The 20,368-nt window shown below is 48.9% G+C and overlaps 1 protein-coding gene across 7 annotated transcripts in view; it reads left to right on the top strand.

Moving 5' to 3' along the window:
- The window catches only part of TMEM8B (transmembrane protein 8B), a 43,210-nt gene that overhangs the window by 18,393 nt on the left and 4,449 nt on the right, over positions 1–20,368 (top strand). For 5 of the 7 annotated variants that reach the window (XM_032396761.1, XM_032396762.1, XM_032396764.1 and 2 more), the window contains 9 exons: positions 3,378–3,567; positions 3,916–4,123; positions 10,175–10,308; positions 10,640–10,908; positions 11,518–11,843; positions 14,807–14,900; positions 15,088–15,211; positions 15,306–15,448; positions 15,683–15,861. In XM_032396761.1, the coding sequence (XP_032252652.1) occupies positions 11,565–11,843; positions 14,807–14,900; positions 15,088–15,211; positions 15,306–15,448; positions 15,683–15,861 (819 nt within the window). In that variant the 5' untranslated portion in view covers positions 3,378–3,567; positions 3,916–4,123; positions 10,175–10,308; positions 10,640–10,908; positions 11,518–11,564. The remainder of the gene's footprint in view (positions 1–3,377; positions 3,568–3,915; positions 4,124–10,174; positions 10,309–10,639; positions 10,909–11,517; positions 11,844–14,806; positions 14,901–15,087; positions 15,212–15,305; positions 15,449–15,682; positions 15,862–20,368) is intronic. The other 2 variants (XM_032396765.1, XM_032396766.1) reach the window with 1 other exon arrangement.

The following is a 20,368-nucleotide window of genomic DNA, read 5'->3' as shown; positions in this document are numbered from 1 at the left end:
AGATATGCCATAAAGTTGGCCCCATCTTAAGGAGATGACTGTGGTCTTCACAGCCTCAGCCCCCAGTCCCCTCTGGCACTCTAGACAAGATGGAGATATACCTAAGGGAGTCTTTGGCAATAATAACAGAGCAACTGGGGTGGGAGTTGGGTTTCAGTGAGCTTTGGGGGCCTAGTTCAGTGTATAAACTTGAGGAGATCGGTACATGCCAAAGGTCATGCCGCTGCAGAGGTGTCCAAGCTCTACATGTATGTTCACTGGCATCTGGGTACCTATGTGTGTGTGTACCTGAGGGGTCTGGGGGAATGCTTGTCGTGTGCAGTGCGTATACATGCTTATGTGTTAGTATGTTCTGTGGCATGCATGGGAGCCCCTGCGTGTCCTCTGAGCGCCTATGTGATTGCGTGAAGGGGAGAGTACATGTTGTGGCCACACATGTTCCTCTTCAGCAGTTCTTGCTCCTCCTATAGACAGATCACCGAAGTGTCACCTTCCAAATGGATTTCTTAGTTGGAGGCAGTGTTTGCTGCCTCCCACAACATATAGGATAATCCATGTGCCCCTAGCCTGACTCTTTGAAGGAAGGAGCTATAGAGGGGCTCAGTGTTGATGACTGCTGCTGGCAAATTAGGCAATCAGTAGAGGTAATAGCCAGGCCAGTTTTTCAGTTTAGGTGAAGGAGAATCTACTGTTGAGCCCAATTCGTAGCATCCATCCCTGCCACCATGGCTTCTTTGTTCACGAGCCCACTGAGCAAGCCTGGGCTGGCTAGGGGCGGAGGGTGGCTGACAGCCATGGAACTGTAGGAAGCTGAAAGATGTGGATTAAAAGATGATTGTCCAGAAGCAGGTTCAGGTGCTTTGGGGAGAATTGTAATGAAGTTGGAAAAGAGCTCTGAATAGGCTCTACTAAGGGCTGCCCTTAGTGTTGTTAATAATCCCTGCCTTGGTGGCTGTGGCCTGGCCCGCAGGGGTGCTCTGTGACCTGGTGGTGGTGACAGGTTTCACCTGAGGAGAGGCTGGCAGTGTCACAGGACCATCAGAGCATATCAGAGCGCATAGCGTAGTCTTAACGAAAGCTTATTGTTGGCTTTAGTCTCATTTCAGGAATGGAAGGTACCTCCTGGGTCTCCTGGTCTACCCCAATCCTTGGGTCTTTTCCTTGGGCTCAGCTGACTATAGTTGCATAGCCCAGGGGTGCCTTGCCATCCCAGGAAGTCGCCTTTTGTTCCACCTAGTGCTATCACTAGCAGGGCCAGCCTCTGCCTGTATGTGTATTTGCGTGTGTGCGTGTGCGTGTGTGTTTCAGACGGTGGTGGAGAATCACCCTAGCTTCATGTGGAAGTATGGAGCATCCAGGACGGGTTCCTCTTGGCTTGACTAGGGCTTTACTCATGCTTCCTCTGGGACACAGCTCTGTAGGCTGTTGTGAAATGCCAAACCAAAGCTTGGAGTGAATGGGGCTGTAGACACTTTCTCAAGCATCTGCCCTTAGAACTTCTCGGCTCCTCCCACCATGTCAGTTGCTGCTCACTCCCTTTCCCACCAGCCCATTCTGTGACCTCTGTAGCCCCTGGCCACTTTTTGGGTGGCTTAACCAGTTTCCCAGTTCTCCAGGCCATGCCATGTTCCTTTGAATCACAAGGGTTTTTTGTACTTATACTTTTGTACTTTGTACTTATCCCTTTTTTTCCAAAAGTCATTAGCTGCTTTTCACCACCAATTCTCGGCGGGTCTGCACTGGGGGACTGGCCAACATTTCTTCCTCACAATAGCAGTGGCCCCTCCGATGACCTGGTACCAGCTTTGGGGAGGAGAAGCTCTCCCCTAACCCCAGTAGAGGGTGCTCCAGAGCTCCACTTTCTTGTAAACAATAGCAGCCAGGCTATTCAGCTCTTGGCTTTCTGCCTCCATTATCAGTGCTCAGCTCGCAAAGGTGGCAGGTTTTCCTTGCTGACCGTTGAGGCCCATCATGTGGTCTGAACTGGACTGACTAGTCCTTGGGTCTAGCCATGGCTTTGAAGATGAGCATAGGCCAGTCTAGGGCCCGTGGCCTCTACATACTTAGGGCAGCTCCCTGCAGGGTGACCTTGAAGTTCAGTGGTGCCTTCCTTACCTGTGTTCCCTCCTTCAGCAGGCTCCCTTTCCCAGATGCCTCTTTCTCTCTTATTTCAAATACCTCATCTTGAGTTATAGCTCCCATTTCTGGAAGGGAGATTGTCAGACTAGGTAAGCCCTGTGTGTATTTCCTATTTGGCTGAAAGCTCCCCTCCACGGTCTTCCCTCTACCCCCTGCTCTGTCCTGAAGCTGCTGGAGTTCCCAGCCTTCTCATCTGTCCTGGGGGCATCCTTCTGTGCTTCTCTAGGGCTGATCTTAGGTCTCCAGAGCAGTCAGATTCTCCAGAACTTTGCCTGCCATCGGGGACATTCTTCTATGCAGCTGAGCTACTGGGTTATTTTCACTGTCACGGCAGTCCTAGTGCCCATGCATTTGCCTGGAGAGCTGCTGACACCAGACTTTTTTGCTCACCTTGGCTCTGCTCTGAACAACCATGATCAGGTACTTGTATCTTGGCGCTTCAGTTAGAGATAACCAGTGCCCCCAACCCCAAGTGTGAATATTTCCAAGTGGTTTGAGATTCTCCTGAGTCGCCAGCTGATTGCCTCACCGGGACTCCCTCTGGGGAAACGCCCTCTGATTGCTCATTCTGAATCCTACAGGGCCTGATGACTCCCCTCCTCTCCTGGGAGTTCTCATGGTGGCCTACCAGCTCCTGTTCTTGCCTCTGCCACCCAAGCAGGCCCCTTGCATCCTCACCACACTTTCCCCTTCCCCCTCCTGCCCTGAGCCAGTATACAGACAGCTTTTGTGAAGCTTCTGAGGGTTTTTACTGCTCCTGGAACCACAGGCGAACAGAAAGGGGAAGAAAATAAACAAGGAAGTTACACATTCAGTGCTGACTCCCAAGCTCCACAGGTGGAGTTCTAGCCTGCTCAGTGGCCAAAGAGCCCATGTCCCCCACCCCCCACCCCAGCACACGCCATTCACACCTCTGTTTTGTTAAGCTTGCTAAGAAGAGAACAATGATTCCTCAGTGAGGGACAGCTGTGGGGGCATATAAAGGGTCCTGGTTTGGGATGTAGATAGATCTAAGTTTGAATCCTCAGTTGGTCTAGGTTTGAGCCTCAGTTTCCTTATCTGTAAAAACAAGTCATTTTTCCCAAGGTCATTATAAGGAGTAAAGCAGATGGCTAGGGCAGCATGAGCCCCAGCTCCTGGCTCAGAGGAGAATATTTGTTGAGTTGGTGCTATTCCTGTTGCTTAACGAAAGTGCCCTGTGTCCTACCCTGCTCCTTTCTCTCTTGCCTGCTCCCCAGGAGGCCTCTTCCTGACTGACTACTCCACCTGCTCACCCCGCAAGCTGAGTCCCTTCCGCTCCTTTGCCAGCACCGAGCTCTTCCACTTCCATGTTCCCGAGGACACATTCCTGGCTGTTTGGAACCTCATCATCTTCAAGGAGCAGGGGGGAACCTTTGGGGACCACTGCCCAGACCAAAGTGTGACTGTGTGAGTGTCCGAGTTAACATCCTGACCCCCACCTCCAACTCCAGAGCACTTTCCAAACTAAAGTGTGACTGTATGAGTATCTAAACTGACCCAACCCCTCACCTATGTCCAGATTGAAGTATGACTAAGTGAGGGACCTCTGGCTCCTGACTACTGTTTGACTGTGTGAGAGCCTGAGCTGACTTACTCTTTATGCCCTGACTCCTGACCTGGAACCACTTTGCTATATGTATCAGTATAGGGAATTCACTTGTGTTATTGCTGATGAGTGACAGTTCTTTCTTTTCCCCATTTCCCATCTCCCACCCCATTGCCTGTTGTCTTCCTCTCCTCATTCTGGTCCCCCAGGTATTTCCGGTCCGGGGCACCCCCTGTCATCAATCCCCTGCACACACACTTCCCAGGGGACACGGCTGTGCCTGGGGTTTTCTCACTGACCCTCAGCTGGACACTGCCCAACCGCACCTCAGGCATCTTTAACGTCAGCAGCCCCTTACCTGGGGACTGGTTCTTGGCTGCCCACCTTCCCCAGGCCCATGGCCACATCTCTGTCAAGGTGGGTTGATGCTGCCCAGGGTAGGAGGGGCCAAAGCTGCTTCTCCATGCCTGCAGAATCCCCCTCAGGCTACCTGGCATACCAGCCTTGTTCCAGGGTGGGCAACAGCATAAGGGTGGCTAGGGTGGGGTGTAGCTAGAGGCCGGCAGTTCACCTGGTGGGCCAGAGGTCAGGATCTCTAGGAGGCAATTTGGGAGCCTTAGGAGGACATAGTGGGTGCAGGTAGCTGAAGGGAAAGTGCAGAGTCTGGAATCGGTCAGAGGCCCTGGCACTGTGGAGTAGTGTCCCTGTTAGAAGGTGTGAGGGTTATTCAAGGTGATCAGAAGCCAGCCAGGGACTGGTCATATGCTGCTGCACAAACCCAAGACTGATCTTGTTCTACATCTTGATTGGTGATAGCCCTGCAGACTCTCATAGGCTCCAGCCCAGTTGTTGGTCCATCTGGGAGAAAACATTCCTCTTCTATCATAGTTTCAGCTCCCTACACCCTCTGGAAGACCATAGGAGAACACTTGGGGGCAGGGAAGCCCTTTCCTGTTAAAAGGAGGCCTTGGGCAGCTGGTGTCCATCCCAACTGTTGCTTCCTTTTCTCCAAATGTCAGCTCTGATTTCATAGAACAGAGGTTTTTAAAGTCTGAAGTGTAGGTTCAAAGGTCAGTTTGCTTCTCCATTCTGATTTGGAGGGGAAAGAAATGCCACAAAGTTTTCCTGCCCCTCCCAGGTACAGGCCAGATATCCTCCTTGTAGTGAGAGGATCTATAGGTTTCTTACTCTTGTCCATTGGCAGGAAGGGAGGGTATGATAAGCTGGCCCTTGGCAGAGTGGGATGGCCACATGTGTGGGGCCAGTGGTAAGGGTGAAGGACTGAGCATAAGCAGAGCAAGGCTTTAAAGAACAGGATGCTCAAGAACACGAAAGCTAGTGGGACTTGGCCATTGAGAAATTTCCAGTTGGGAAGATTTGACTCAGCTATCTCTCTCCAGGCTGAGTTCCTTGAGGGCAGTGGCTCTTTGTCCACGCCAGACTCACCTCTCCTCCTCCTGCTATAGCGCAGTGCTCAGAGAAGGTGTTATGATGCTTTTGAATGAGTTGAGAATTGTACAGGGACAGGTGCACTGGTCTGCTGTTGTCAGCGATGGGAACTATGGCTGAGAAAGCAACTTGAGGCCTCAGTGATAGGCCTCTCTTTCCTGAGAGGGTTGTACCAGAGAATTTCCTGTCAAGGCCTGGGAGCCCTGTGGATGACAGCATGTTGGGAACTCACCTGGAAATGGCTCTGGGTTCTAGGTAGATCTTGACTCTCATCAGAACTAGGGGTTATTCTATTCCAAGGAATGCCTTAGGTCTTTGGCCAAATCCCAAAGAGCACATTCCTGATTGTAACTTTGATCCTTGATTCTCTTTGTGAGAACTGACAGGGAAAATCTTTCTGAAGCCCTGCTCTAGTTATCCAGAAACCTTTCTGGATGAGTAGGAGGAACTGGGGGCCTGGTTAGGAGAGGTCAGAACTAGCCTTGACGTAGCCATTTGCATCTAGATATAGCAAGTGGAGTCTGGGGACTCGGAACTGCAAGCTGGAGGGCTAGCTGGCAGAACTCCTGAGGTATGGCGATATCAGAGACAAGGGGACACTGTTACACCTTGCCCATGAATGACAGCAGACCTGAATACCATGAGAGATGTAGATCTTTAGTTAAGGCGTCTTCTAGAGGCTTGGGGGTGAGGGACGGGCAAGAAATCATCCTTGTGGTTTCTCTAAGAATTTGATTATCTTTTGGAATCTTATATGGGCCTCTAAGGATTCTTGTTCTCTGGTTAATTCCCTAAACTCCAGCCTGTGAATTAATTGTCCAGAGCATTCCTCCAGGGCTCCATCTTCTTGACTTACTTTCTCCTCATACTATTGTCCTGACTTCCTGTGAGGCTTGGCCTCAGGTGGGGACTGAAGAGTCCCAACCATAAGAAGGCAGCACTGTTTCTACGGCCCTCCTCAGCTTTGGGGATGAGGTCGGACCTCCCTTTAGACCTTAGTCCTTGGGCACCTGCTTTGTCCCAGACCTTGGGTGTGAGGGACACAGATAAATAAGATGTATATTAGTGAGATACAGGAGATGTTTTAAGAGGACAAAGGAGAGATGGCTAACTCAGTTTGGTAATATGGTAGAGGTGGTTTTAGGAAACAGGAAGGGAGGCCTGATGTTGAAAAAGCAAGGGAAGCCATTCCAGGTGGTGGGAGTAGCATGGGCTAAGGCGCAGAGGGAAGAACTGAAGCGGTTCAGTGTGGAGTGCTTGTTGGACTGGGTAAGGGAGCTGCGTGGGTGAGCAGAGGCCAGATCATGAAGGACCTAGAAGTTTGAACTTTATCCTGAGAGTGATTGGGCCCTTTAAGAGGTTGTAGAAGGGTAGTGACTTACCTGGTCCATGCCGTTCTCCTGAGCTCTGGTCGCACACGTCTGCAAGCTCCTGTGTCTGTGCCACGGGCTACTGTATTCCTAGCACCTGGCACAGAGCCTGGCACACAGCGGCGGCATGGCCAGTTTTCGTTGTTCTTCTGCTATCTTCTCAAATTCATAGGGTCCAAAACTGATCTCACTTCTCCTTTCCTTTTCCCCTTTTCCCTGTCAACCTCTTCTGTCTTGACCCATGCCCTCCATTGCCTTGCCCTCCCTGTCTTGGAGCATGTGTTCATTCTGTGGTGCCCAGTCTGCCCTGAGGGACTGACCTTTGGATTGTAGGTAACATCTGGTACCACCTGGCTCATTAGGGGAAAGTTTTCCAAATTTCTGGAGCAGGGTTCTCCTCAAATGCTTCCTCTTTCCAGCTCCAAGATTTGAAAGTAAATGAAAGCAGGTAAAGTAATGAAAACAAGGATAAGGAAAGCAAAGAAGCAGATGGTAGGGAAGAAAGGATCCGACTGAATCCATCAACCAGACCAAGTATAGCTCTGTATCTCAACTTGAAGAGATTAAAATCTGCTAACAGTGCTCATTCTGCTCTTCCTCCTCCTTCTAAATTATTATATTTGTGTCTCGAATAGGTAATATATGCACCTGGTACAACATTCGAAAGGTACAAAAGGCATACAGTGAAAAGTAAGTCTTCCTCTTCCCTTCACTCCTTCCAGTCCCCACTTCCTCTCTCCAGAGTTAAGTAGTAACTAGCTATTAACTAGTTCCTTCTATGACTCTTTCCTTCTTAAAACACTTTCTCCTTGTGGCCTTTATGACTTTATAGAACTGTCCTGATTTTCCTCCTACCCACCACTCCTTCTCTGTCTCCTTTCTTGGTGTCTCCTCTGCTTGGTGCATTTTGTGGGGCCCCAATGTTTGGTCCTGAGACGGTTCCTTTTATTCCTTTTTATTTCTCCATTCTCTTGCTAGGTATCTCCAGTTTTAAATACCACCTATAAGTTATGTTTTCCAAGTGTATTCCATGAGTCCTAATTTCTTTAAATCTCAGACTTTATATTTAATGGCTTGGTATCTCTGATTGGATGTCCAAGAAATGTCTCAAACTTAGCATGTACAAATCAAAGCAGAGCCCAAAGTGAAAATCTCATTGATTCTCATTTTACTTCTCCCAGCCCGAGCCTCTTCTCTCTAGTCTTCTTCTCAGTCAGTGGCACTGCCATTCTCCATTTGCTCAAGCCCCCAATTTAGGTGTCATACTTGATTCTTCTTTTCCCTTTATTTCTCTATAGCTAGTCCGTAAAGAAAAAGTCTTGTTGATTCTACTTCTAAAGTATGCTCTGAATGCATCTGCTTCTCTCTTTCCATTCTGAGCAAACCTTCCCTGAGCTTTCTCCAGGGCCACCGCAGTAGCCTCCCAGTCATCTCTCTGCTTGCACTCTTGCCCCCTGCAGGCTGTCCGGCACTCTTCTGTGTTGATTGGTGCTGACTGACTGTGGGCCAGGGGCTGTCCTGGGTATTGGGATATTCCTACAGGGAAGGGCAAGCGTCTTTGGGCATCTTAGTCCATAAGCCCTATCCAGAGTCTGGCACTGGCCACCCTGCTGAGGCCTTCCACAGGAAACTCAGCCTTGCTGAGGACAGTCTGGGGTTCAGTCAAAGGCCTTCCTCCCTAGCTCCTTTCAGACTAGTTCCCACTCTACTTCTCAGTTTGGCCCTCCTGGTTTCTCAAGTGTCCTTGCTTTGACCCCATTCCTTACATGACTGCTGATGTTGGCTCAGTTTGGACTCTCTCACTTGGCTTATGCCTTGGCAGCTCCTGAAGACCTGGCTTCTGGTGCCCTTTCTCTGGCCCTATCAAGGGTGAAGGCTGCTGCATCTCTGCACCTTCCCTGCTCTCCACTGATTGAATGCTTCCCTCCGCAATAAGGGATGTGCGCATTATACAGTTTAAGGAAGGAGCACATTTTAACCATTGAGGTCATGTCCATTGATCCTTCAGTTAAGCCAACAACAAGAAAGATGTAGAGCAAAGTGTTTCTTCCCCCTGGATTGTCCATCCAGCAAGGAAATGGGCCACCTCCTGCGTGTGAGCCCCCACCCTTGGGGCTCGCTTACTGCAAGGTTATTGTGGTGGTGACTGCTCCCATAGGAAGTGGGGTTGATGAGATGACTTGTGGTAGTACTTCTGGTCCTTAGGGTTTGACACCAAAAATGAAGGACATCTGCTTTGGGTATCAGAGATGGAGGTCTTCGAGCAACTAGGTAGGTTGAAGAGCTCTCTGAAAGGACCCTCTTTTTGTCACCCACTCTTTAACTGAACAGATATTTTCTTAGTGCCTAGTATTTGCCAGGTAGTGTGCTGGGCATTGGGGATGCAGTGGTGCAAAAGGCACAGAAGAATTCCAGGCAGAGGGTAGTGAGGTCTTTGGCCTGGCCTCATCAAGGCCTCCCTACTTCCAGCCTTGGGGAGCTTTGCTGGAAGTCAGTGCCTTGGCTGGCTCATTCCACGGTATGGAACCCAGAGGGACGTCAGAGCCTGGAACTTCTGTCAGAATGAGGTTTAGAGGTTTGTCTCGGTCAGAATAACCACATAAGTAAACAGTGGCCTTCAGTTTCTTGGGCCAGCATAAGGCCATTTGTCCAGAAGAACTGAGAAGCCTCATCAGGAGCCCTGTCCTCCTCTGACCTGCTGGGATCAGAGGGCTTAGGTAGCTGCAGATGCTGCAGAGGAGGGGCCAGAAGGGACTGTGCCCACAGAGGAGTGAGGAGGCTGTGCGTGCCAGGGCGGTGCCAACTCAGTCGACAAGGGTCAGGGATCTCACCCAGAAGAGCAGCTTAGATGTGGCTGTCGTGTCCGGTAATGGAAGAAACCCAGCTTGATTCAGAAGGAGCAGATGTATCTGTGGGTCCCCTGAGGCAGAGCAGTGGGAGGGGAGACAGAAAACAGGCTCTGGCTTCATAAACATCAGAGCTGCCCACAGCTGTGTTGATTCGTTTATTCATTCATTTATTCAGCCGACGTTCATCTGTGAGGCATGCACTTTACATTAGGCTTCATGTCTTGGGGAGCAAAAATAAAATAAGACAAGGTTCCTGTTTTCAAGTTGCCTACAGTCTGGAGATTGCCTAGGAGGTAGAGTGGCCCTTCCCCAGGGGGTGTTAATGCAGAGGCTGGACAAACACTTGGGAGGGCCAAGTAGGGAATAAAGGAAATGAAAGATTCAGATTAGGAAGGCTGGGTTGGTTTGGACTAGAGGCCTCAGGGAGCTTTCTAACCCCAAAAGAGAGCCAGTGTTCTGAGTTCTTGAGGGCTTGGAGGGGAAATGGGGTGTTTTGAAATTACCTCGAGGGGCTGTCTGGGAGTGTCCAGGAGGAGGGGTTAGAGTGGAGGAGGTGCAGGCCTGATTGTCTGGGGGGCGTGGCTCTGAGTCCCCGGACGTCAGCCAGTGCGGAGGATCGGAGTAGATCCTGTGCACCTAGAAAGACAGAAGTGGAGACCAGGCAGGAGGGACCCAGAGCTTAGAGAGACCTCAGTCCTAGCCCTGGGAGCTTTGTCCCCCACCCTTCAGCAGATTCTGTTTGCCTTGCTGTAGTAGCACCCTTGCCGTCTCTCCTCCCACCACTCCTGCTTTTGTCTCAGGGTCTCCGGGATGAGTGTCAGTACCTCCTTCAGCCGCAGCTGATTGTCCGGCGTTTGCTGGACGTTGCCGTGCTGGTGCCTGGCCGTCCCTCAGAGCAAACCCTCTCGGCCCACAATCGCTCAGCCCTGTACAAGTAAGTCAAATACTCCCCCGAACCTGACCCTTTCCCGCTTCCTTCCTTGGCTTCAAACAGGGAACAGGGTTCTTGTGGCTTCTCAGCCTGTCTACCTGTTCCTACTTTTCCACTGGCCAACCTGGGCTACGGGGCCACCCAGAGCCCCCAGGGGGGGTTGGACCCCTGCCTCCCTCTCTCCCGGCACAGAGGGGAGGAAGCAAAAAGGCCTCCTGTTCTCCTGTTTCCCCTGTCCCTCCATGCCGCCTTCTTCCTGAGTGTTTGCCTCAGTCTGGTGTCCCTCTCACCCTCTCGCCTGTCCTTTCTTACCCCCAACCTCCCCTCTGCCCAGGGTCTTTGTGCCCAGCTTTACTTACAGGGTTTCAGCACAGCTGGCGTGTGTGGGGAGCCGCGGGGCATCAGCCTGCCCCCTGACGTTGCGCCTGCGCCCCAAGGCCCCACCCCTGCACAACTCAAGCTCTTTGTCCTGTGGAGGTGCCTCGGTGTGCCAGCTGGAGCTGGCACTGCCCCCCTGGGGGCACTGGGTCTACGTGCGTGTGGAGATCCCATCCCGGGGTCCTGGCAGGACCATCCGCTTCCAGCTCTGTGTGCGGTTGCAAGGTCAGAAGCCCCACATCTGCCTTGGCCACTCAGCCTGTGCCGACATCTGTGGCTGGGAAGAGGCAGCCATGGTGGTTGTGTTCAACTGACCCTCTGCCATGGCCCTATAATCTCCCTAACCCCCCAGGCTCCTTCACACTCCCAAAAGCCCTTCCACTTGAACCTTCGATTCATTGGAAGGCCTTTAGATAATTTTTTGCATTTGACTGGGGCTAACTAAGGGACCTCATTACTGTCCTTGATTTAATCTCGTTCAGTTCCTGGGGGTAGGCAGGGGCATCTAAAACCTCTGGGACACTGTCCTTGCCAAAGCCCATGCATATCAGTGAGAGAGCCCATCATCTGTTTCTACAGTGTCTTCACTGTCCTTGGGGAGGGAGAGATGACCTTGACTCCCTCCACATGACATTCCGTTGGTTGTGACCACTAGGAACCCCCTGGGCCCTATCTTGTGACCCTGGATGCCCCATACTTCCAAAGGACATTTGATTCTAGTTCTCATCCCTCCCTACTCTTTGCTAATTCCTGTCTGGCTCAGCTCTGGTTTGTGGTGGGGCTGCAGGGCTTGTGAGGGCGGCAGTCCCCAGCACTGATTTCCTCTGCCCACAGAGTGCCCACAGCCCAGCCTGTCCCGTGTCCTCGTCCCTGGAGCTGCCATGAACATGCCCCAGTCACTGGGCAACCAGCCACTGCCCCCAGAGCCGCCATCCCTGGGGGCCTCTGCGGAGGGGCCTGGGGCCACATCCCCACCAGAGCACTGCTGGCCAGTGCGCCCGACACTGCGCAATGAGCTGGACACCTTCTCTGTCCACTTCTACATCTTCTTTGGCCCCAGCGTGGCCCTGCCCCCTGAGCGCCCCGCAGTGTTTGCCCTGAGGCTGCTGCCAGTGCTGGACAGCGGAGGCGTCCTCAGCCTGGAGCTCCAGCTCAATGTGGTACTCTTGGTGGAAAACAGGGAGGCGGGGGGGTTGCCCTGGAGGGGAACTTGAAGGAGAAGATGTCAGGGTTGCTTTGGGCCCACTTTACGATTAGGGACAATGTCTCAGCCCAAGTCTGATCAATAAACATACAGACATTCCCCTGAGTGTTGACTCTACTACAGATAGGGCTAGGTCAGCCAGGGCGACTCACAGTGGGCTAAGTTATCCCAGTTTTATAGGCTAACCTTCTACTTCCCCAGGGCTTCTATGGCAGGTGTTCACTTTTCTTGCATATCTTCTGTGATGGGGAGTTCACCACCTCTTGAGGCCATGCAGTCCATATTTAGACAGCTCTGATTGCTAAAGGAAGTCGTGACATTCCATGAAAATCTGCCTCCAGGAATTCTACCCACCAATCTTTGTTTTGCCCCAGAAGCTATATCCAGTAAATCTATCCTTGTCCTTTTTTTTCTTTTCTTTTTTTAAATTAATAGACTTGATTTTTTCAGAGCAGTTTTAAGCTTACAGAAAAATTGGGCAGAAAGTACAGGGAGTTCCCATATCCCCCCTCTTTCCCTGCACAGTTTCCCCTATTATTTTACATCTTCTGTGTGGTACAGTTGTTACATTCCTATCCTGTTAAGTAGTCCTTCAGATGCCCCTCATCTCCCCAAAGCTGAACAACCTCAGCATCTTAGACCTCTCCCCATCCTCTGCTGTCTCCTCTGGTCCTAGTGTCTCTGAGATAAGTGATCCAAGGGGGTCTGACCAGCGTGGCAGGCGGTGTTTGTGCAGCCTGAGGTCAGGTTCCCTCTTTGAGCTGCCACATCACACTGGGGGATCACCTGGGGTTGTGGTGAACTAAGATTTCAGAGTCTTTTCCTTTTTTCTTTTTATTTTTTTCAAACCAGTTGTGTACATTTACTTTTTTATTATAAGAGTAATAGGATCACATGTAAAAACTTTGGAAAATTGAAGAAGACCTAAAACTGTGTGTCTTCTCAGTCCTTTTTCACATTAACTTCTATATTTATCTACTCGTCACTAAGGGACGCACACATTTTTGTGTCCTGAGCTGGTTCATGTGAACTCCTGCCAATTCCCACCTCGTATTTTTGCAGTGAACTTTTTAACTTCAGTGAAAGAATTTATGTCCATCTTTGAGGCATTGCCTAGTACTAGTTTGGGTCTTGGGTCTTCCCTGCTTTATGTAATTCACACTTGAAAAGCCAGCCTTCTGTACCTCTTAGTTATTATTTTCAGCATTAAATAAGACTGGGCTTAGGGCAGAGCCCTGTGTCAGGCCATTAGTGACTGTCTTAAATTGACATTGATCCAATAATTTATGTACTATTCCCCAGCTCTGGGGAGCAGGCACCATTTCCCTACCAGCCAACCTGAGACCTGGTCTGTGGCTAGATGTGGTCTTTTGTAGGACATGGCTCAGAACTTTTTAGTCCTCCTGCTGGTCAGGACAGATCAGATTCTTAAGCCCAAAGACATTCCTTATTTTCATACTTAAATTCTCTGTGACTCTTACTGCCTTTGGGCCGTGACAGTGAGGTCTTGATTTGACCTTGAAACTATAGAGCCTGTTTCAGAGACCAGTAAGACCCATACTTGTTCTTCCTCAGTATCTTTAGAGTAGAGGCCCAACCCCCCTGCAACCTCTCACCCTGTCCCTTTGTGCATTCATCTGCTTATATTACACCCATCTGCATGCCATGACACTTGTTACACACCTCAAACAGCCTATTATATTTATTCTGAAAGATATATTGGCTCATCTATTCTGATTTTTCCCTCCGAGTATTTTGATTTTTCCCCTTGGAATCAAGAACTGAACATTTGGATCAGAGAACTGCATACCTAGAGGACATTTCCCCCCCATTTGGCTTCCAACTAGAATGACTTTTATGGTATAATACTTTGGTATATTACCCTGGCTTGCATTGAGGGAAGTTATAAGCAAGTTGTATGAAATTCACTCTTGTGGTTGAGGACAGGATGCATGACAGAACACAGTGCTTCTTTGATGAGAATTTTCCTGAGAACCACCGGTTTGGATGCTGTGCTTCTCTTGAGACTCTAATTAAATTTTATCTTATGGACTCGTAAGATAAAATCTGGTAACTCATTATGTTTCCTTTTTTTGCTTTGGTTGCTTGGAAGTTAGCATCAAATATATGGCTCACATCTAGGGACAGACTTTATTTTTTTATCTTGATTTTTAAATTTCCCTCATGCATTTATTTTATCCTATTATATGCATTTAATAAGCTACCTCAAATCCTTTTTGAATGAGGTGAGCTTATGGCATTCTGTTACTTTTATTCTTGTAGACACTCCTTACATTTACTCCTGTGGATATCTGGTTTCTTTAAATCCCAGACAGGTTGATACATTAACCCCCCAGGCGTTCTATTACCGCTGTTCAGTACCTAGGATCATTTTACCTGGGGAAGAGTACATTTCTTTACACTCCTCCTGCCTTCAGACCCAAGTGAAGATGATTGAAAACCTTACAGTTTCCTTTGTTCACAACTAGTTTCTACATCCAGCAACAAGCCCCCTCTCACTCCCCCCTCAGTAAGCTAGATGGGACTGAAACAGGGTGTTCTCTCTTGTCTGGACAGAGTTTAAACAATTCTGCTCAGTGACAACGTTCAGAACTGGGCCTTGCCTTCTCATCAGTCTTTGAAAGATCTCTGCTGTGGAGGATCTGGTGTTCTCCAGTTTTTCTGTTCTAAGAATAGGGGTGAGAGAGGGAGAAAAGAGAGAGAAGGACAGAGAAAGAGAAAGAGGGAGAAAGAGAAAGGCAGGCTTTGGTGTGGAGAGAACCTGCAGGAATGGGATGTCCAGTGAGCTCCCGGAGGGGTTTCTGGAGAGGTGTTAACAGGTGTAGGAGTCTGGGGGCGGTGGGGTGGTGGTAGGGTCTGGAGGGTGTGACCTCTTCGTTTTCATACCTGCCCTCGCAGAGCTCCCTGCTCCAGGAGAATGTGACGGTGTTTGGATGCCTGACTCACGAGGTGCCCTTGAGCCTGGGGGATGCAGCGGTGACCTGTTCTAAAGGTGGGGGTGAGGAATGGGGGAAGCAGAAGAGGCTTTAACTCTGGGGCTGGGGCCAGTGGGGGGATGGTATGGAGGAAGGATGGGCTAGGGAAATGTGGTCAGGTGGGTGAAGGTTCTTTAGGTCTTGACCCCACACTGACTCCTCCTCCCTCTCGCTGATACCCGCTCTTTTCCCTTCTCCCCTAAGAGTCCCTGGCTGGCTTCCTCCTGTCCGTCAGTGCCACTTCCAGAGTGGCCAGGCTGCGAATCCCTTTCCCACAGACTGGGACCTGGTTCCTGACCCTGCGCTCCCTGTGCGGGGTGGGGCCTCGGTGAGCGGGGCGGGGCCGGGCGGGGCCGGGCGGGGCCGGGCTGGGGAAGGCGCGGCTTGGGACCCCGCTGACGGCCCGGTGTGTGTGCGCGCAGGTACGTGCGGTGCCGGAACGCGACGGCCGAGGTGCGGCTGCGCACTTTCCTCTCCCCCTGCGTGGACGACTGCGGGCCCTACGGCCAGTGCAAGCTGCTGCGCACGCACAACTACCTGTACGCGGCCTGCGAGTGCAAGGCCGGTGAGCGGGCTGGGCTGGTGAGGGAGCCGTGGGCGGGCTTCCTGGGTTGGAGGGGCGGCCTGGACGGGCGGAGGCACCTTGAATTGAAGATGGGTTTGGAGAGAATGGGAGGGCGGAGACCACCCTTCCCTGGCAATGTCTAGGGCCTGGCGAGAGGCCGCCAGCAGGAGTGCCGAACCTGTGGCTGCCTTGGGCCCTCTTCCACCTTCCACCTTGTGCCCTCCCCACTCGCAGGGTGGAGGGGCTGGGGCTGCACCGACAGTGCCGATGCGCTCACCTATGGATTCCAGCTGCTGTCTACGCTACTGCTCTGCCTGAGCAACCTCATGTTTTTGCCACCCGTGGTCCTGGCCATTCGGAGCCGATATGTGCTGGAAGCTGCTGTCTACACCTTCACCATGTTCTTCTCCACGGTATGCGGTGCATCTGTGTCTTCACCGAGTCCTTATTCATGGTGATGGGTGAGGGTCTGCATTTCCACCGTGTTTTCCACGGGTTTGGGGATGTCTACGCCTTCATTACATGAGGATGTCTCCCTCCTCACAATGTCTTCTACGGCAGGGTCACGGCACGCCTATAATATGGTAATTTTTGTAAGGCCCATCAGGCTAAATGAACAGGGCTGTTTGTAACTTAAGATAACCAAGCCGCTTGAAATAGTGTGTGGTCTCCGGCTGTCTCACACACTGAGGGCCACGGGGACCTTTACCTCAATATACTGGCTGTCCTACAGTATGGAATGGTGTCTACAACTTCCCCTTTTCTCCTCCTTATGGTGACAAGAGATCTGTACTTTCTCCCGTGTCTCTATATGGAGTCTCCACTTTCATCTCTCATGATGTGAGGGCTAGCTATACTGTGCCCATGTTCTTCATTGTACTGGGCATTTCTGTATCTTTAGCTTCTTCTTTCTTATGGTATGAAAAGGTGTCTCCCCATTCAGTCACCATGGCCTCCTTGATTTCTTATGGGGACTTTTGGAAGACAGAGAGGATCTCTATAACTGGGTAATTTATAGAACATTCTGGCTCTTGGGATCCTAAGACATTTTATGGACTCAACTATGTCCTGAGACAACATGGGAAGTGGCAGTGTGATATAAAATTCCAGCTCAAAGGAACATATTTTAATGAAGCTTAATATAGTTTTAAATTCTTCCCTTCCCATTACAGAATGTCCACAGTCCCTTCTCTGTGTTTTCCCACTCCTCCATAATCAGAAAAGTTCATATTAACCAGCAAGCTTCATAAATAGTATAAGGAAAAGGTAGAGGAGTGAGTCTGCTAATGTGACTTAACCCCCGTGTAGAGTCTCCCCTTGAGATGCTGCATCTAGGGATCTTTTCAGCTCATCTCTGGGCTCTTGGCATCTCATGACATACAGTGCCTGCCTATGAGCCCTGCAAAAATCTTAGATGGACTCACACTTTCTTCATGTCTTGGCAACAAGAATACCACAAAAACCAATACGTGCTTCCCTTTTGTTCAGCATTAATGGATCAGACATATGTCCAAATTACGAAAATCCTACTTTTCATTTAGCAGAAAGTGGAGGGGGGTGAATGCTCTGAAACTGAGGGGCATGTTGTCAGGTCCTCCAGGATGTTCATGCACAGATGAGGAAGAGGAGGCTAGAACCATGCTGTGTAGAGAGACCTTCTCTTTAGCTGGGTGAGAAGAGCACACTCTAATTTTGCTTGGCTGCCCCCTTTTTTAGACCTGCTTTGACAGTGCTTCATTCTATTTTTATAGCAGACACTGTTTCTCTCTCTCTCCTTTTTTTTTTTTTTTTAACTGCCAGATGCCCTTTATACTGTGGCTCACCAAATCCTCTAGCAACAGCTGCTCCACCAGCCTACTCTTGGCTGCATGCAGATCTAATAGAAGTCACAATCAGTAACAGTACCTAAGTGTATCAGGAGCCTGGAACATGTGGGGAGAGTGTGTTCGTTCTCCTGTACTTTGCACAAGCATCCTGGACGTTGGCTCTAGAGTGTTTAGTACCAGATGACTCCTTATATTCTGGATACAACGGCAAATCGTCCTTGAAAGAAAAGACCTTTTCCCCAGTTGGAACACCAGAGGAGCGGGCTACAGTGGCTGACGTCACATACAGAGCTTCCACTTTCTTAACGAGAATAATAAGCAGAGCGCCTGGCTGGCTTAGTTAGTAGAGCATGCGACTCTTAATCTCGGGCTTGTGAGTTCAAGCCCCATGTTGGGTGTGGAGCTAACTTAAGAAAAAGAATAAGATAATCAAAAGATCAAGGAAAAGATGCTGGCTCTGCGGTACTGCCTGAAGTCTTGCTCTAACTCCTCTTCTTTTTCCGCATGGGCCAAAATGTAGAGCTACTGGTCATCCAGTTTTCCTGGGCAGGTTCCCCATTGCTCTTCCTTTCTCATTCTTTACTTAGTTTAGACTTACTTCATTCCTCAACAGTCTCCATTTAAGGACCCACTGGTCATACTGCAGGTAACAGTACCAGGGCGTAGATGACAGTCTTCTTCCCTGTCTTCAAAGCCAGGACAGTCTACAGCTAGAGTGGTGCATTGATTCCTATCCAGGGCATGGGAGCAGACAGTAGGTTTGTTCTTCAAGAGTTTAGAGTGTAAATATGTAAAATATTTAAAATGCAAAATATGTTGCATAATATGTAAAATATGTTAAAAGAAAAACAGGTCACAAATCCAGCACTTGATTTTGTGTATAGCCAGACCAGTTCAGATCACGGAAACAGCAAAATAACATCTAGTGTGTCAGACACTGCAAATTGAGTCCTCACAATACCCCTAGAGCAATAGATAGGCACTTATATCATCATCATCATCATCCTCATCATCCCTTTTTGCAGATGAGGGCAGTTTAAATACTTTGAGGTGTAACGTGAGTGGTAGAACCAGAATTCTCGGGCAGCCTGGCTCTAGGTTCCTTACATGTGATCACTAAACTATATTGTCTCCTCCTACCAGAGCAGAGAGGACGCGTTGGTAAATTTCCAACCTGACGTCAGTTTCTCAGAAGTCCTGGAGTCTGTAGAGAAACTTATGACCTCAGTTTAATAGTTCTCACATTCTTCTTTAAAAATAGTTCTCAAATTCTTAAAAGAAGAGCCAATCAAAAGATCAAAAAATATAACCAAATGCAGGAAGTCATCACGGGAAATCTATCGAACATTGCAGTTGTACAGCTCTAACCCATACAGTTCAAGCCGTGAATCCTTCCCAGTGCTAGTCGAAGCCTCATAATCCATTCCCACGAACTGACGTCCTGGGGCCCCACGGGGCCTTTCTCACTGATTGCTGACATCCTGTCTACAAGCACACCTTGCAAGTAATTCTTAGTGGCCCCTGGCAAAATCCCATGACTGTTTCCAAGAGGAAATGGAGGCAGATAATAAGGAAATAGCCATAAATTCCATTATATCCTGAGTGCAAATATTCCAGCCACTGCGTGGATTGAATGTATTTGCATTTCCAGTTTTACATTCTGTAGTGCCTGGATACTCCATTTTGAAGCATTAGATGAACTATATAGTTACGTTATAAAAATATGAAATCTCACAGAAAACAATTTAGGTTAATTTTAAAAAAATTACCTCATAAATGTCCAAAGCTGAGGGAGGTGTCAAATTAGATTAAAATTATATTAACAGAAGCCAGTTTGTAGTCTGAATTTGTTTTTTTAAATTTCCCAATCTTTGTGTTATTTCTATCACTTCTTTTTATTTCTGTTGACAAAAGGAATACCAATGTAAAAATCAGCCCATAATTTTCAGTGGATCGATAATGTTGCAAGTTTCTTTCTTTGCTTCTGCATGGAGGAAAGTTTATTAGTGTAGGGATGTTCTCTCACGAACATACATGGCATAAAGTATGAGATGACTAAAGCTTACTTTAGCTTTGGTAAGCTTGCTCTTCTATATATTTGGCACGCACTGTGCACCAAACATACAGGAGAGTATTACAGACATACGGAGTAGTCTCCCAGGTGACGCCATAACTAAGCCTTCAGTAGGCCATTCCCGTGTTTCCTTCAGCTGGGTGCTCCTAGGTATTGGGCAGTATGTTTACACCAGTGAATTCTATGGTGGTGAGTGATTTGCTTTACTTTGTTTACTGTCAGTTGTATCTCCTGGTTAAAGATGGTAATGAGTGGGGTGCCGTGGCAATGGAGAGTGGATTCTGCTCCATGAATAATAAAGCAGGAGGAAGCACTGCAGGTAGAAGGGACAAATATATACCCAGAATATATGATGACAATAGGCTGTCTTCTCCAGGTTGACAAGTTTCAGTGAAGTAAGCTGACACAGGTTGTTGGTTGGTTTCCCTAGTGGATTGAGCCCCGTGAAGGAGTCAGTGATGGACTTTACCAATGATGTTTTTAGACATTCAGCAACAACCATAGCCACATCAGGATTGGTGAAAGGTCCATCATCTTGTTCACCTCACACTGCAATTTTAACTTAACTCTACTCCTGTAGGTTTTCTACAACCTTAAAAATCTCTCTGACCTTTTAGTATGCTTAGAGAATAATCAGTCATAGAATACTAGTGCAATGATTTCTCCCCAAACCTCTCTATTCCAGGGACAATCTCTCCATTATCCCCTACTCTTTTTTCATTGCAGAGAAATTCCTAGGAGGACAATCAGCCTTCAATTAATTATTCCCTTATATGTGTCTTCAATATTAGGTGATTTAGCTTTGCTTTTTTTCTGATATAGATCTTCTCTTATCTGAGATTGAAGGATTTATTACAAGTCCCTCTTCCAGAAATGTTTGGACATTTCCTTTTATATACTTGAAAGTCAGGCAGATGGAGCAAGCTTGGTGAAGGCTGAAATGTAAAATTAATGTTTTAAAATAAAATCCAAGGGGCGCCTGGGTGGCTCAGTCGTTAAGTGTCTGCCTTTGGCTCAGGT

This window comes from Phoca vitulina, unplaced genomic scaffold (assembly GCF_004348235.1).
Source record: "Phoca vitulina isolate PV1807 unplaced genomic scaffold, GSC_HSeal_1.0 scaffold94, whole genome shotgun sequence".
Taxonomy (NCBI): Eukaryota; Metazoa; Chordata; class Mammalia; order Carnivora; family Phocidae; genus Phoca; species Phoca vitulina.
The sequence above is the reverse complement of the archived record's forward strand: the minus strand, read 5'-3'. Positions and strand labels throughout refer to the sequence as shown.